This window comes from Cupressus sempervirens, chromosome 4 (assembly GCF_028749045.1).
Source record: "Cupressus sempervirens isolate cs-2001-9-10 chromosome 4, ASM2874904v1, whole genome shotgun sequence".
Taxonomy (NCBI): Eukaryota; Viridiplantae; Streptophyta; class Pinopsida; order Cupressales; family Cupressaceae; genus Cupressus; species Cupressus sempervirens.
In genome coordinates, this window is record NC_143121.1 from 420027307 (window position 1) to 420044839 (window position 17533).

Genomic DNA, 17533 nt, shown 5'->3' on the forward strand with positions numbered 1-17533 from the left:
TACATGTAATTGCTCATGAAATGTATTTGCATATGAAAGGAATAAATGCAATGTGCCTTGGCATATAATAATGCAGGTCGAATGAAAAGATGCACTTGCATTTGTTGATGGAAGATGGAGTGAAATGAAACGTATGGAAAAAACTTGCAACTTCTTCCAAATGAAGAAAAACAAGAAAACAAGCAAGCAAACAACAAAAACAAGCACAAAAGAAACACGCACCTTCAAAAATATCAACAAGCAAGATACCTCAACATGCAAATTCGAATTTGGAATTTGGGAAAAAAACCAAAAGTATGAAAATGAGACTTTGCATCATTTTTAAAGAAAAAATGCACTTTTCATGGCATCAATATCAACAAATGTGAAACATCAAGCTAAAACATGCATCAAATCAGTAAGATAAGCATGAATTAATTAACAAAATGGAAAATGTCCACTTACTTGAATATTAATATGCCAAATATGAAGGGAATGAAGTTCCAACTTTGATAAATTCTCAAACAAACATGACCTCTTCAACCTTGCAACAATGAATTCGAAAAGAGCATCCAATGAAGCGTTTTTGGATGAGAATGCCCAAAGCGTGCCCTAAAATCCCTCTCAATTCCAACATTTTCAATAAATGCAAGATTACGAGACGTTTTTGGATTAAAACATGGTTTTAATCTGCCATTACATGACTCATTTTTGGCATTGAAGAGCAAAAACATGTCTTCCCATAGCAATGATATGGATTAATATCACAAAACGCCCTTTCTATATGCAAAAACATGATTCGGCCAAATCTAGGCTTTTTTGTCAATATGTGCCCTAAAATGGAGTGAAAATGATGTTTCTTGCATGGAAAATCAATGTTTAATGCATGGAAATGCCTTCAAATGCAAAAACGACCTTATAGAGAAGATTTTCTTGACTTGGAATAAAGAGATATGGAGATTCCAAGCAAAAATGTGTTCTTGGAGGGCAAAAGCATGGAGTTTTGCCTTCAATCTTCAAAAACGGGTTTTTTGGATGCAAGTACATGTTCTTGGACACAAAGCGCACCTTTTAGAGGCCATGACATGTTTTAAAAATCTCAAAAATGACTCCCTTAGCAAAAACACACATTTTAGGTGCTTTTGCATATTTTAAAAATGACTCTAAAGGCAAAACGAACCTTTTAGGTACAACTGCATGTTTTGAATTTTGCACAAAAATGTGTCTATGTGCAAAAACACACCTTTTGGGTGCTATTGCATGTTTTAAAAATACATGTAATAACATGCTTTAAGTGTTTTCAAAGGCATTTCCATTCAAAATCGCACCTTTTAGGTGCAATTGCATATTTTAAATGAAAATGTGCTTGTAGACATGTTTGCACAACTTAAGTGATGAATTAAGCACATGTCAATTTCATTTTTGAATAAATATTACTCAAATGGGTCATAAATAATATTTACACTATATAGTTAAATAGTATGTGCAAATATCATCTTAAAGTAATATCTATCAAGATGTTTTTGATTTAAAACTCACAAATTAAATTAAACTATATAGTTAATATAGTCACTTAAGTGAAAAATTAAAAAGCAACTCAACTTAAAAATATAATATAAAGTGCACTATAGTTACTTTAAATGAAAAATTGAAATGATAAAGTAACTTAAAAATATAACAAAAAATGAATTCATGCTATATTTTTCTTTTCAAAAAGTGAATCTCAACTTAAAAATATAACATGATAATTGTAATTCCTATAGTTGCACCTAAAAGGTCCACTTTAGGGGCACTAAAATGATCATATATTTTGATTGCCAACTCCGATTAAGCCCTAAGATAGATCAAATCGAAGAGAAAATCGAAAGCAATGATTTGAGTAAAACCAAAGGATCAAAAGCCAACAAACACACACTCAAAAATAAGAAAGAGGACATTGAAGGCTTCAAAAATCAAGCATAGGCTCGACAAACAGAAAAACTAAAGAGACTTGACGAAAGCCTTCATTAAACGGATTCATTATATCAAGTGGAATTGATTGGTTGATCAATACTGCCAATTAAATAACGAACTAAACTTAGAGAAATGTGAAACCAAGTTGAAGAAGTTTCATACTATTACCTACATTGTGTGGTGACAAAATGCAGAACGGCATAGTTTATTACTAATTTACCTATAAAGGTAGCCTCAAGAGAAAGAACAAAGGTGTTTTCAGGGAGAGGCTGGTGTAAATCCAGCCAATCGGTTATTCCCAAGATAGGGTATGGATCAGCGACCCCAAGCACCTTATGGGCAAGTCCCAAGAAAGGCTCAAGGGCTTGGATCTGTAAAATTCGAGGGAGACCATTGAGTTTGGTGCCCAAGCAATTTGTTTACATCCTAAGTGTTCTTCTCAACTAAGAATAATAATAAGAGCAAAACAAAACAAGCATCCCACCTCGTCAAAATAAGATCTATATAATTGAAATATAAATGAATAATTAATAAACAATAAATAAATAAAATAGTTATAATTTATAATCATATTATAATATTACATAATATGTTACATTAATGATAAAGTACGAGAATTGAATATTATTATATAAAAAGATAAAATATTATATTATATAATGATTAGATTAATAAATTGAAGTGTATATATTATAACTTGGGTGCCATCTGTGCATCCCCGTACTCTATACCCTACAGCCTCTTGTAGACCGAGGGACACCTGTCTTGTAGCTACCCTATGTTGCATTTAGTGCTTTTCTTGGCTTTGTTTTTTGTGGTTATATTTCTTTTGCATTTTTTTGCTTTCTATTGTGTGCTTGATCCGTGTGTTCTAGTTAGAGCACTCATTAGTGGGTGTTGCCTGAACTCGGCTTGTGCAAGTCTCAGGCCGGCTTGATTATGGGGGTATCGTCTAATGATGTAGATGACAAAGTGGGGGAGCCATTCTGAACAATTATGGAGGCAAGGACAAGGTCCTAGGAAAAGACAAACCATCTTATAAGGATATGGTTGTTGAGGAGTTGCAGCTCAAAATTTTTGAATCTGCAAGCTTTGAAGGGATATTTAAAAAGAAAAATGTGGGGAGTAGAGGAGGACCCGACACCAATGGAGGTGGATGAGGAAACACTATCGACGAAGAAAGTAAGATAGAGACCGGCCCGCAAGGTATGAACTCAAGGCCTGGTGGTAATATCCTTGCCCTTTCTTTGAATCCCGATATGATTGATGCTATTAAAATGGAACATAATAGGTTAAAAAGTATGGCTATATTATTTGTCTACATGGATCTTAAGTTCTTACCAACCAAAAAAAATTTAGATGATTGATTTAATAATATATGGGGTAAGAAGTTGGGAATTCTGGATAATTTTAGTCAAATGATTCAAAAGGGTCTCTTTGTCATTTTTTTCAAAAATATTCCATGCAAGGGAAAATTCTAAAAAAGTGTCTCTAGAATGTTGGGCAAACCCTATTCAGGGTTTTTCCTTGGTCGCCAAAAGGTAGTAGTGACAAAGAAATTTCTGATGTTTCCCCTTTTTGGGTTGAGATGAGAGGTGTTCAGCCAGAGTTTTGGCCATTTATTCCACAAATGCTTAAGCCCTTGGGATTGAATCTGCAAGTCAAAAACTCGAGGATTACTCTTCCTCATCTCAATGCTAAGGTTGTTCTGGCTCTCAAACCCAATGTAGTTTTCCCCAATGCAATTTCTCTAAAAATTGATAATGAAACCTTTATGTGGGAAATTATAAAGCTAGGAGACATTGTTTCTTGCTTCCACTGTAGATTAAATGGGCACAATAGAAAGGATTGTTCGGCATTGAAAAACTTACAGAAAGATTTTAAACTTACAATAAGATTTTAACTCTGCTAATTGAAGTAATATTAATAATAAAGACGAAAGTGCTAATGCTTCGAGTGCTAATGTTAATTCAGTGGAAAAAGTTGGCACTAAGTTGAATAATCATAGCCCCCATAAAGAAGCCATTGATTTTCATACTGACAAATTTGTTTCAAGAACTAATCCCCTCTTTGAAGGTTAGTATGAGGTCAAAGAGGCTAGGAGTGTCATTGAAAAGAATAATGGAGAAAATGTTTGTTGTCGTCCACAATATATTGAAGTTCCAAGGGAAAAAGTTAATGAGGATAATGCCCTTAGGCTCAATGCCCAACAAATTGCCCTTGGGACCTTAAAGGAAAGAGCAGATAGGGTTCAAAATAATAAATTGCATGTGGTAGAGTCAATAGAGGATAAACCTGACAACATGTCTTCCAAAGAAAACCTTGACCCAATAGGCTCTCCAGGTGAACTAAATGTCTTAGAAGCCATGTAAGGTGGATTCACTAAAGTTGTTAATAAGAAGAAGAAAGGGAAAACCTATGAGAGGACTAATAGTGCTAAAAATTGTGAAAGAGCAAACAAGATTAAAAGCAATGAGATGCCAGAATGTTTTAACAAACTTTGTAAGAGTCAAAAAACCCCATCTTGTTAATCATGGTTTTACACATGCATAGTTGGAATGTCAGAGGTCTTGAGATGCCTGACAAAAAATATGTAGTTAGAAATTGGTGCAATAAGCTTAACTACTAAAGACATTATTTGTCTCCAAGAGATTAAGGTCACTGGCTTTCAAGCCTTTATTGTCCTCAAATTCTTATGGAATAAAGCTATGTGTTTTATCTACTGGTCATATCAAAGGTAAAGGTGGTCTTGCCACTCTGATTGGGCAACAATGGACTAATAGAATGGTCAACCATGGAATGTCTCCTTGCCGCAGAACTCTTTGGTCTACTTTTAATTATGAGGACAAAGGGATTGAAATCTGCAATATCTATGCTTCTAATGATTATAGAGAGACGGCCCTTTTTTGGGATTGACTCTTTTCTAAACTTCTAGAGGCCTCTTGGTCCTTTGTTGGTGAGTTTAACATGATTGAAGAGAAGCAGAACAAACTAGGTGGCAATAAGATGGAGTGGAAAGGGAATGAACTCTTCTTCTGGTCTAAATTTAAATGGAAATTTCTTTGATTGATCCTCTTGAGAATATGGAAGGGGTTTTTGATAGCATTTTGTTTACTTGGTGCAATAATCAAGCCAATAAAAATAGAATTTATTGTAGACTTGATAGAATTTACCAAAATGATAGGGATCTTTGCCTTGTCCAGAATCGTGGGTATTCTCCCATCCAGGTCTTCCCTGCTAGCATCTCTGACCATTCACCTATCTTTGCCTCTGTTACTCTGAAGGAACTCACTAGTGTCAACAGACAAGCCTTTAAGAGGAGACTGTTCAAATTGAATGTCTCCCTTCTAATGATGATGACAATATTGAAGCTATCAAGACCATATGCTACCTAAGTTTTGTAATGCAAAAATAATTCAATCCAAAAGTGCGATGGGATGGTTGAGAGTTGGGAAAAAAATTTGCCAAACTATTGGGAGTAAAGAAGCCAAAGACAGAAATTATAAGAAAACAATGTACCAAAAGAAGTTGAATGATGTGGAAAATGAACTTCAGAAAAAGAGTAATGACAGCAGACTGGAGAATGAGCTTATCTCTACTAAGAACAGGCTTAGAAAAATCCAAAACTACAAAATTCAGGGGCAGAAAATTAATGCTAAAGCTAAGTGGTTAAATAATTAAAATAGAGGGTCCAAATATTTTTTCAATATTATAAGGGCCAAGCAAAGAAGAGAGGAAATCATTGGTGTTCAAGTGAATGGAGAATTCTCTAGCAACAACTCTAAAATTCTGGAAGCCTTTGTTACCTTTTATAAAGATCGATTTTCATCAAAACATGGTGATGCAAATCATGATATGCTGCAAACGTGTGTTAAGGTCATTCCCAATAAGATCAGTGATAAACAAGCTACAAACTTCAGCCATGAGATATCAATTCAAGAAATTGAGAACACCATTGATCCCATGGCTATTGGTAAAACCCCTGGTATGGATGGTATGCCAGCTGAGTTTTATTTTAAAAAATAAAGACTGGATTGCTGAGGAACTTTTTCAGGTCTACCAATATGCTTTTGAAAATGGCTCTCTTGGGAGGAATATAATTTATAAACAAAGGGGTTATTAAGCTCCTCCCTAAAGATGGGGACAGGTCTCAAGTGAAAAACTGGAGACCAATCACTCTCCTTAATCTTTCCTATAAAATTATTGCTAAGCTGTTGGCTAAAAAACTGGCTGATATTTTAAATGGGATCATTTCTGTCACCCAAACTGGATTTGTCAAAGGAAGATATATTCTTGAGAACCTCATTACCAGCTGGGAAGCCATGCACTAGGCAAAGATGGATGGGAAAAATGTGGGTATGAACCTGTTGGACTTTGAAAAAGCTTAACACAGAATTGAATGGCCTTTTGTTATCGAGGTACTTGAAACCTTTGGCTTTCCTAAATACATTTTTAAGTGGGTGAAAATTTTGTTCACTGATGCTTCCACTGCTATTGATGTGAATGGTGAATTATCTGAACCTATTCTTTTGGGCAGATCTATTAGGCAAGGTTTCCCTCTTGCCCCTGCTCTTTTTGTCATTGCTACTGATGCTCTTTCTTACATTTTGAAGGCTAGAGAATTTGGTCCGCCTATTAAAGGGATAACTTTACCTAACAAGGAGGAATTTCGTATTGAACGTTTGCTGATGATACTGCTCTTTTTGTGGAGCTCTCTAAGAAGAACTTTGATAATGTGCTTAATAGACTGCAGATTTTTTGTGTGGCTTCAAGAGCAAAGATTGCACCTCAGAAATCCTCTGTGCTTGGTTGGGCTGATTCCCCTCCCAATTGGATAAAAGAAAGGAGTTGGAACTGGTTTGGCCCTAACCATATTGTCAGATATCTTGGCATACCCTTTTCTCTTGATCCTTCCTTGTCAGATATGTGGGAGTGGACTTATAAAAAAATTAAGAGAAAGCATATCAAATGGCAAACTCACCTGCTCTCCCTTGCCCAAAGGGTCCAGCTAGTTCAGAAAGTGCTTGCCTCCCATGATTTATACTACGCATCTACCTGGTTTTTTGCTAAGGCTCATACCAGTAAGTTAGAAAAAATCCTCAGGGACATGTTATGCTCTGATGGCCTGGGAAATAATAAAAGACATTGTGTTAAATGGAAGTGGTGTACTTCTCCTAGAAACAAAGGGGGTCTTGGGTTGAAAGACTTAAAATTACAAGGAGTTTTGCTTGTGGCTAAGTGGATCATCAATGCTCTTTATGAAAATGAGCTTCGGTAAGTCCTTTCTAGAAATAGCATTTGCAGATCTCAAGTCAAAAAGAGGAAGCTTTGGAAGGACATACCTTTCCATGACATGGTGTTTGGAAATTTTGATATTGAAGTCTTTGGTTGTAAGGTTTTTGCTTCTATTTGGAAGGCCTGGTGCCAGGGTGGAACTCTTATCTTCTCTAGACATGCTATTGGTAAGAGCCCTACTTATGCTGTTAGAGATAGTATCTATTTGGTGGGGCATTTATTTCAGGGATAAGCCTTTAGCTCTTACCCAATGTTGTTCTGCCAAAATTTGGAATAGCAAAGGCATATCCCTCGTTCAAGATATTGTGGCTGACAATGATGTCATTCCCTGGGACGATCTTAAGACCAAATTTGACATTCCTAGACCTCAAAAGAAGACCTACACTCTCCTTCAAAAAGCAGTGGGTAAGTGGTTTCCTGGTAAAGTCATTTCTGCTACTGATTCTTTCAATCACATTGGATGGTGTAACGGGAATGTGTTAAAGGATTTTTCTTGCAAGCAAATGTATGAGATGTTGAATGATGATGATGATATTATCAACCATATCAAGCTAGTCCAGGACTTTAACTGGCCTTGTAGTAGGTGGCTTTATATTTTTTAGCTTTTTGGACTCTAATGTTGAGCCTAAAAAAATGTTGCTTTCGATGGATCTTACTGCTTAAAAAGCTTGCTGTTGGGTCTTTTTTGTCTCAAAATGGTAAACAAACTGTCTTTTGTTCTATTTGTCATTGTGCTAAAACTTTTGAGCATCTTTTTTTCAGTTGTTCTTGGGCTTCCAAGATCTGGGCTTTATTCCTTGGTAATAATGTTGTTTGGAGTGCTTATCCTAGTATATCTTTCTTTAAAGCCATTATTGGTTTTGTTGAGGTCTTTGATAGGCATCTTAACAAATTCTGGTTTACTTTAACTGTTGAGATATTTTCCAATCCAGGCCAAGGGTTCTTACTAAGTTTAATCACAAACTCAACTTTTTCACATAATGTCACAGGTGACTGCTGTTATGAAGGTACCAAAGGACAAATTTATTTCCTTGATTCAAGAAGGTGCTATGATAGTTTTTCAAAAAGACATCAGAAATTTCTGCTACAATGAACCTCAAGGTGAGATGACCATCAATGATAGTGATGGAGAGGGGGTGGAACATGACATTGTGAGCACTCCCAGTGCTGATCCGCAAGCTGACAACTTGGAAAGCAGAGCCAATAGTGGGCCTACACAGGAATATCACTCTGAATGGGACTCAAACGCTCAAGACAGACTTGTTACCAGCAACAGGGATGCTGAGTCAGATGGTTGGGCTCCTAATGATTATAATGCTAGTTATGAAGGGGGACGGAACTAAATGTTTTAGATTCCTAGTTTTTTATCACTGTTTGTAATCTTGTTATTACTCTCTAAGGATGCTATCTTGTCTATATACTCTTAGAATGTAATGGGTTATACTCCAATGATGTGATGTTTATGTATAAGTTGTATAAGGTGATAGGATTGCAGTAAGTACCCCTATTTTTCTGTTTGAGGCTGTTGTAATAGCTGGCAGAATGATTTTCTGTCCCAGCTCCCTCTTTTTATGTTCCCTGTTGACTCTCTATACTTAATAGAAAAAATATTAATATTAATATTATTATCATAAATAATATAATTAATTAAATGAAAAGACACACCTTTTCTCATATCAAAGTATAAAAAGAAATATTAACACGCCGAAAAAGACAAACAATAGAAAATTGGATATATGGAATTGGTCTGCAAAAGTTCAATTGAAAATTTTGAGTTAAAATTATGTAAGATCTCGTATCCCAACAAGGGATATTACATTCTAATCATGTTTTCACTCTCATGTTCGTACTAGGCATAACAAGTTTGCGTCCAAAAGTAAGAAAGATGGAATACAAGTTACTTGGAGAAAGTAAAATAAATAATGTGATTAATGATATTTATCAATCATTAATTAAATAATTATTTAATTTAAAAGAATAAGGAAATAACTAAGCTACACAAATGATGAACTGTATTTTTAATATGATTAATATGTCATATGACTTTAAACCATTTTATCAAAAACAATAAAAGAAATAAAATACTTATAATCATATAGACACAAATTAACATGGAAAAATCATAAAAGGTAAACAACCCACAAAGCATCATTTTACTATTAAAATACTTACATTTTTGTCTATAGATTAACAAGCTAAATTGGAGTCATTCACTTCTCCCTACTGCTACACGACCTATAAACTCCTATGCACTACATTCTCCCAAAAAACCTATAACTTATTTAAGGGAGAGAAGCTCCTTAATTAATAGGAGATGTGACAAAATAGTCGAATGGATGGTTGCCACACCGATTCAAGATTGCCATATATTATAATTAGATTATTAATTAGTACATGATATACACCTAATAAAGCATGTAGTAAAAATAGAATTTTATAACCATAACTTAGAAAGATACATAAATGTGATAAGGGTATGACCCCAACTAACATTATGTTCAAAAACTTTCCCTTGATGTTTATAAGGGCATAAGCTATTGATATTTATTAAAAAAATATATAGCGGGCAATAACGTAGGTCTTCTTCGATAATGATAAAAAGAAACACAAATATTTGTCAAAATGAAGACCATGCATTCTAGGCTACATGAAGGTCATTTTGTCATAATTTGTAATTCCAATATTTTTTTTAAATGATATTTTTTTTGAGGCCTTATCAAAATTTTATTAGACCCTGGTACTATAATGTCCCTTCAAGAATTTTACTAAAATGGAAAATTTGCAACAAACAACAATGCTCCCAAACACCTGTTAATGGGCGTGTGAAGGTTGATCTTCAAAAGGGGTGCAGAGATGAGGGACGGGTCAAGGTGAACTTAGATGGAGCTGCCAAAGCAATCTGGATCCCACAAGTGCAGGGTGTGTAGCAAGGGATACCTATGGTAATATTCTTGCCACAAAGAAAAAAACATTGGGAGTAGGAAGCAATAATGAAGCAAAAGTCCAAGTGGATATTCTTGGGGTCGACTTGGGACAAAGACTACATGTCAAAAACTCGCATTTGGAAGGTGATTTCCAAATCATTGTAAATGTCATTTTGACTAGCAAAATGCATGTGTGGAGACTACAAAAAGTGGTGGATATCATAAGGAGAAAATTAAGAAAAATTGAAAATCTCACACATATATAGGGAGGGAAACCCACTTGCTAATTCATTACCCAAGTTTACGGTTGACATGGCAACTACATAATGGGAGAAATATAGTGACATCATGGCGAATGTTATGGAGAGTTGATGTAACACGATGAGTTGGTTGACACATCAATAGGTGGCAAGGGACAAAATGGATAATAAATATTTTTGCAAGATGGCACAAGCAAATTCACTTGCCTTGTATCACAGATTCCCCGAAAAGTATATTCAATGCAAGGAATGTACCCTATATACCTTGATTTTTGGCATTTTGATGGCATTTTGTGGTGATGAAAATGGCGAAGTGTGTCGAGGATGAATTGCAAGAAGAAAAATGGAGGCAAACTTTGCTTTTGGTGCCCTAAAGAAGCAAATGGCCTTCAAAGGGCCTATGATTGAAGAATAGTTGAGGAATGTCTTCACCTCGACCCATCTGTTCTTTTTCAATATCATTTGGGCTTTACTAGGATTTGGATATGTCGTCTCTGACTTCAAATGGTGGAGAAATGCCAATACTGCCTCCCTCTTTTGTGCTTGGGGCCTACATTTTGCCTCAAAAGGGCAAGTGAAGTGTATTGTAGAGAGGTGTGTGAAGTCGGAATAGCCTGTTGAGCTTAATGACATTCTCATTTCCACGGTGTCTAAGCAAGGTTTTGTTGCAGCTCATGGAGATTGGCTAGGGTTTCCTAGCTATTAGCCCCATGTATATCCTTTCCTTTTTGAAAGAAGCCTGGGAGATTTTCTTGCAAGGAAAAATGATGCAAAAAGGGCATGGCCCTTGCTAGTAGATTTCGTACACGACTAGGACCTTGAGTTGGCTGCTAGTATTCCAAGGAATTGAATAAATCTAGACCTCTTCCCGTTGTGTTTTGTAGGACAATGGGAAGATATGGAAAACCAAAGGAGTGAACAAAGAAGGGCAAGGCAAGGTTGAGATAAGGGTGGCAATGTTGGTGGAAGAGAAAGATACTCTGGAGGCAATGGACAGGGTAGGGTTCAATAATGTGAACGAGCTCCTCGCAAGAAGCACGCTCATAGGCGTGGTGTGCAATTGGACACAAGTGCTGATGGTGACCACTCTGTAGTTGTTGAGCCCTCAGGAACTTCTCCTGTTCAAGAGGAGCAGTGTGGTGGTGGTTTCAAGATTAGTGAATCGTCGAGTAGTGGTGGCATAGGTATAATGGGTGGTTCATCACCCTATCCTTCCCCCCACCTTCTTCCATGAAAATTGTATATGTTTCATCTAATGTCTATGCAGATTGTAATATTGCTATCAGGATTCAACTGTGTAGTTTTTTTGAGTCTGTGTAAATACTATAAGTGGTTGGGTGGTGGGTTAGGGGTTTTTTTGTTGGTATGAATTTATACCCCATTATGGATAGTTAGTCAATGTGCTATGTCTGAAATTCGACTCTGGTATTACCATAATGTAAAGGTGAAATTTTTGGGAGATGGTCATGATTTACTCTATAATGTAAAATTTGCTTATATTTTTTATATAAATAAAAAACCTATTACCGATCAAAAAAACAATGCTCCCAAACAATATTTTAATAGCGGCAATTTACTCGTTATCAAACAATATGAACAAAACTAGCCAATCAATATATGAACTTGCAAAATTGAATCAAACTCTAGCAGCAAATTATATATTTGAGCAGATCTCAATAATCAATGGGCTATTATGACAATCAATACAACAGCAACAAGAACAACTACAATTTGCAACCGCAATGGTCACACTAGACTTCCCTACAAATCCTTCACATTCCAAAGCAATCTCTAAGTGAAAATGCTCTCAAAGAACCAAAGGGTTTTTCATCATCTGCTTCCAACAACCAATTGGTTTTCATTCACTGATCACAATCTCCTATGGGTTGATGTCCATGAAAGATAGGTTGAACACAAATTGCCAAAAAGATATAATAACATCACATGCTTCCCATAATTGATATGTTTTCCTCGTTTTATATGTTACCCATCAACAAAAGCAAATTAGTTGGCCAAGCCCCAAAGCAGCACCATGACCTAAATTTGAATTATCCACACTACATCACAGGTTGGCCTTAGTGGACCTTTTGCACATTACATCACATGTTAGCCTTACAAGCCTTACAGACTCTCATGGAAGGCTTGAAATTCACGCTACCTTCCACCTTGGCATGTGTCAAGCCACAACCCCGGTTCCAACCTCTAATAGCTCCTTTGCATGTGTCAAGTAGCAACCCTGATCCCTGATGACCAGTAGGTCCTTGGAAAGCGTCTAGCAGCAAACCCAATTCAAGAAAAGAAAATTATGGAAACTAAGAATAGAGTCCTAAATCATTGAATATAGAACTCGATGATTGAAAGCTCAGTCAAGCCACAAGGTATTTGAGGGAAAACACAGAGACATGCTCTTCCCACTTCATGTCTCATTGAGCTCTTGTAGAACCAAAAGTTCCCTAAAAGGGGAGATATGATTTGAAAGGATCTAGTGAAAAAAACATGAACAATAAGATGGATTTAGGACCCAAGTAAAGGACAAAACAAGGTGGTCAAGAAACTAAGTAGGATAACTAGACTACGATTATAATAGTGTCAAGGTCAAATTCATAAGTGTGATAATTGCCCTTGACTGTGTATGTTTGGCATGCAAAATGAATAGAGACCATTTCACCTCCACCAAACACAAGAAATCTTCTAAGAGCTAAGAGAATGCTCCAACATCCAAATAAATCTTTAACAAATTGCCATAAGATTTTGATTCATACAAAGATATGGAAAATATTGTGAGAGAGGAAATTATGCTATCCAACAATTTATTGAGATAGACAAAAAGAAGAGGGCAGCCATTTCTTCACCCACTAGTTTTACTTGTTTCCCAAGTAATAAAACAAGGTGGCAAGGCGTTTGCCAGTAACATTTCATGTGGCTTTCCCCTCATGAGGTTTCTAGGATAAAAATATATGGGTTGTTTTGAGTTTCCATGACTATTTTAATGCAAGTTTCCTTCCTGTTATGTTCATAATATTCTTACCTCTTAATAAACTTCATTTGACTCAAGCAAGAAGAAGCACAAATATTTTTGTGATCTTAAATTCTAAAAGTTCAAGAATTTATGGATCAGAGGGTGGGGGGAAGTCTAACACTAATCAATGTGTATGGAATATTCTACATAGAGAAGCCAAGACCATTGGCATCAGTAAGGGCTTCCTAGGATAGAAATTGGGTAGATCTCATAAGTAATCAGGACAAATTCCTCTATGGAAGGGAGCTTCATTAATAAACAGGTTGATTCGATCAATGCTGCAAATTTGCTCTCATGGGCATTAACAAGAATTCTAGGGGCCAAAGACGTTAGAACAAGGTTGGAAGCACAACATGTAGTGTTCCCGTCATTAAATAAATATTTAATCAAACCTTTGTTAATGGGCCGACTGATTTAGTATATCTCGAACCCATTTTTGTTTTGTTTCCATAGGTAGGTGTAGCCGTTGGCTATCTTTGCACACCCTCAGAAAGGTTTAAGTACGGCTTGTAGGTAGTTGTTGGTATGTGATTTGAATTATTTCTTTGTACTACGAATTCCCGTTGGGATTCTCTGTTGTTCGTCATTTCGGAAGTGAAAGACCTTCCCTATTTGGCTCTTTTGGTTTCGGTGGGATTCAACCCTCACCCTATTTCGTCCATTGTACTTCTTTGCTTTGGATCTGGCGAATCTGGAACACCTTTTTGTCTGGAATATATTTATATACATGCTTTGGTGTCTTTTATATATTTTGCTCGAGTTATCAATTCCATTCTGGAAACATTAGAAAGCGACCACATACTGCAATCTCCTCCGTCACCACTTTCTACACACTCAAGACAGCCTCTTCTATCCTCCTCCGTATAACTCCCCAATACATTCGTACGGCCTGCACCCTTGATACTGTATGGCCCAACATCCCTTTGTTAGGAATAAGGTGTCTCAACTTTGGATAATTCTTATTCTTATTATTTGTTTTGTAAATGGATTTTTTGCAAATAATGTAATTAAGTGTGGGTGTAGTGAGTGTACATGTCTAGTTGGCATGTCGATGTGTCACTCCACTTGTATGTGTCGGCATCTTGAATTGTGTGTAAGGAGATCATGGCTGAAACGGTTATGACGGATTCCTATGATGCGTAAGAGCTATCTCTAGAAGATTCGATGATGGGTGAAGATGTGAAGACATGTGGCAATTGATCATTGAGTACTGTACACTTGAGTCTCCAACTTATGTACGAGGTTCAGAGCATCGCCCTGAAAAAAAAAAATTCCGTTCCTATTTTTCCAAAGAATGTTAAAACCCTAATACGGTTGTTCTTTGGAAGTTGCCCTAAAAGGGAAAGCACATGATATAAGTGTTTTTAGGTTGCAGATTGGAGAGTGAGAAAGTGTATTGTTGGTATGGTATGTTGCTATTGGTTTGGCCTTCTGTGTCATTGTTCTCTTGAAAGAACTTGCATTGCAAGTGTGTTGTAACCTTATGTGTTGAAGATAATATTGTGCAAGTTTTGGAGGGGTGGGGTTGTTTTACCGAAAGGTTTTTCCCCTTTGGCATATCTTTGTGTTTATGTGTTTTCTTTCTCTATTTGTTTTTTGTATCCATTGTTGATAGCAATATTATTATTTACATAATATCGAATCTAAAATTGTAAAGATTTAATAGAAATTTGCACAATACTTTCCTTAAGGGATTAGTGTAGGAAGTTGTTATAGCACCTGAGTTTCCTTAAACCCTTCTCCTTGTATGGCCCCCACACTACCATACGGCCCTCTCTATGCATCAAGACACCGTACAGCCAGCTGAATACTTACCCCATCTATACGGCCGGCCACTCATCCTCCCCACCACCGTACGGGCTCCTTTCCCCACACTGTACGATCTGCTTTTCTCATACCTTACATGTGGCCAAAATCTAGACACTGTACAGCCCTTCCTGGCATTGCATACTGTACGACTTTGACATAGGTGAGATCACCACACCCACCGTACGGCCTCTGCTAAGAATCCCGTGCAAACTTCCATCAATCATCTCCATGCTCGATACTTACCCTACTGTACGGACGTCTGACTCTCAGCTGTACGGCCTGTTTATGTCATGTGTTTGAGTAGTTAGACAGAGGTGATGGGAACGGAACATTACACAGCATCTAAAAGCTTGAAAAGAGGATGAAATACTAGTATGTTTCCCTTGAATGGAAGAAATTATTGCCATGTAAGATGTTGTTCACTCACTTTCTAATGGGTTTGAAGTTTGAACTCTTAAAAAAGCGTTATGTTGAAATGGAGAACTGAACAATTATATAAGTTGAAAATGCCCTTGATTCTCCCTATCGATAGAGCTATACCAGTCTTGCACTTCATGATATCATTCTTTGAGATCCATGGTGGAGAGAATAGGCAAAAATAAATCAGAGAGATTTGAGTGTAATCTATATAAGACAATTGAGGAACTCAGAAGCTCAAAGGGTCTGTGGAGAAAGCTCTAAGGGATCTTGTGCATTTAGAAAAAAGAAGAACAGGTTGGGGCCCCGTTGGATAACCTTGCAAGCCCAGATTTGAGGCATGGATGCAGTTGGAAAAGGTTAATTCTAGCAGTCCCCACAGACCAAAGTGATGTTTTTCCAGCTTGGATTGGTCAAGTGCTGGCGGCCTTCAAGGCTAGAGCCCACTGGCAAACAACTGGTAAGGTCCCAATGTCTCTCTTTGGTTGCAGCTCACTCAAATCAAGTTCAATCAGGAAGAATGTGACCGAGTTTTCACAATAGATAATACTAGCTACAAACAATAGATGAAAACTACTCTGCTAATCAAACTGGACTGGGAGAATTGATTTTCTTCTGCCTTTATTCGCAAACTTAAGTGAAACTTCTGTGATGGCCATCCCTAGTGTTATATTTGAAGGCGGTTCTCATTTTTAAGTCTTCTATGTCACCATTTTTCTAAGGTGGCACGAAATTCTATATATGCACCACTTTGACGTAGAAATTTGTAGTTTAAACTTTAAAGTGATAGACTTGAGACATTCTTACTCGGCAACTCCGCAGAAGCAGGACATCATTATATAAAGATGAACAAACATTTAGCTCATGCAAGATAATGGTATCATTTTCGACTGTATCTTCGAGAAAATGGTAGTGTTATTGCTGCTTATTCTACTACTGGTAAATAATCAACATTGTCTGTAATCTTTTAGTTAGTTACAAATTTCTAATTTTATTTTTACTTTATAGTTCATCATTGGAGACATGTTCTGAGCTCGACTTACTGTGAGCACGCTGAACTTTTATAGTATCGTTGGCATTTAAGGTTAATCTGATTTTGTAATCTGTCGTTCTTTTGTCATGTGGTTTAGTCTCTGAGCCCTATGAACACTTGGCTTTAAATAGTATTCATAGGAGCTTGAAAATAGTATATATTACAGAAGCAAAAATGTAAACTTATTTATCCTGATACTTGTAATTTATTGGCCCTCTTCGTTTGTATTAGTTTGATTATTTGATTTGGGCTAAGTGCTATGCTCTCCCAGTAAAATTTCGAAAGAAAGACTGGACAGAAAAGTACAACTAATAAAAACAAAAAGCCACTAACCTCAACAGCCTGAGGTGAAGGTGTACTGAGAAGCCCAGCAATCTGATCCGCATATTTGAGCTCTAAATCTGAATCGTACACGCCTTCCATTTCAGCCTGCAACAAGTCCTTCCCTCTTACAGGAATGCTTAAATTCTGTTTAAGCTAAACAATGGTCGATAACTTCGTGTTTCAATAATTTTTTGCTATGCATTTATAGCGCAAATTTGCTTGTAAAAATACCAAGATCTAGGAGACACTACCTACGGAACAGGTTTAATAAGGGTTTAATATGATCGAAATTCGATGTTACGTAAACACAACAGAGTTCGTTAAGCCACGAGTGTTATTCAGTAAGAAGGGCGGGACAGCTTACAGGAATGACACGTATTGTGCCCAAACTATAGTTGGCGGCTTGTAAGCTTGATATGATATGATATGATATGATAGATTTTAATGATGTCCACGAGACTAAAGTAGTCTATGGGACCCATGCAATCACCCTCCCGAGTCAGGAGCGGAACTAGTCAGT

At 36.6% G+C, this 17533-nt stretch overlaps 1 protein-coding gene across 2 annotated transcripts in view; it reads right to left on the reverse strand.

Moving 5' to 3' along the window:
• The window catches only part of ATXR2 (histone-lysine N-methyltransferase ATXR2), a 250198-nt gene extending 232936 nt beyond the window's left edge, over positions 1-17262 (reverse strand). For both annotated transcript variants that reach the window (XM_089825371.1, XM_089825370.1), the window contains exon 1: positions 17023-17262. In XM_089825371.1, coding sequence (XP_089681497.1) covers positions 17023-17112 — 90 coding nt within the window. In that variant the 5' untranslated portion in view covers positions 17113-17262. The remainder of the gene's footprint in view (positions 1-17022) is intronic.
• Positions 17263-17533: the final 271 nt, after the last annotated feature.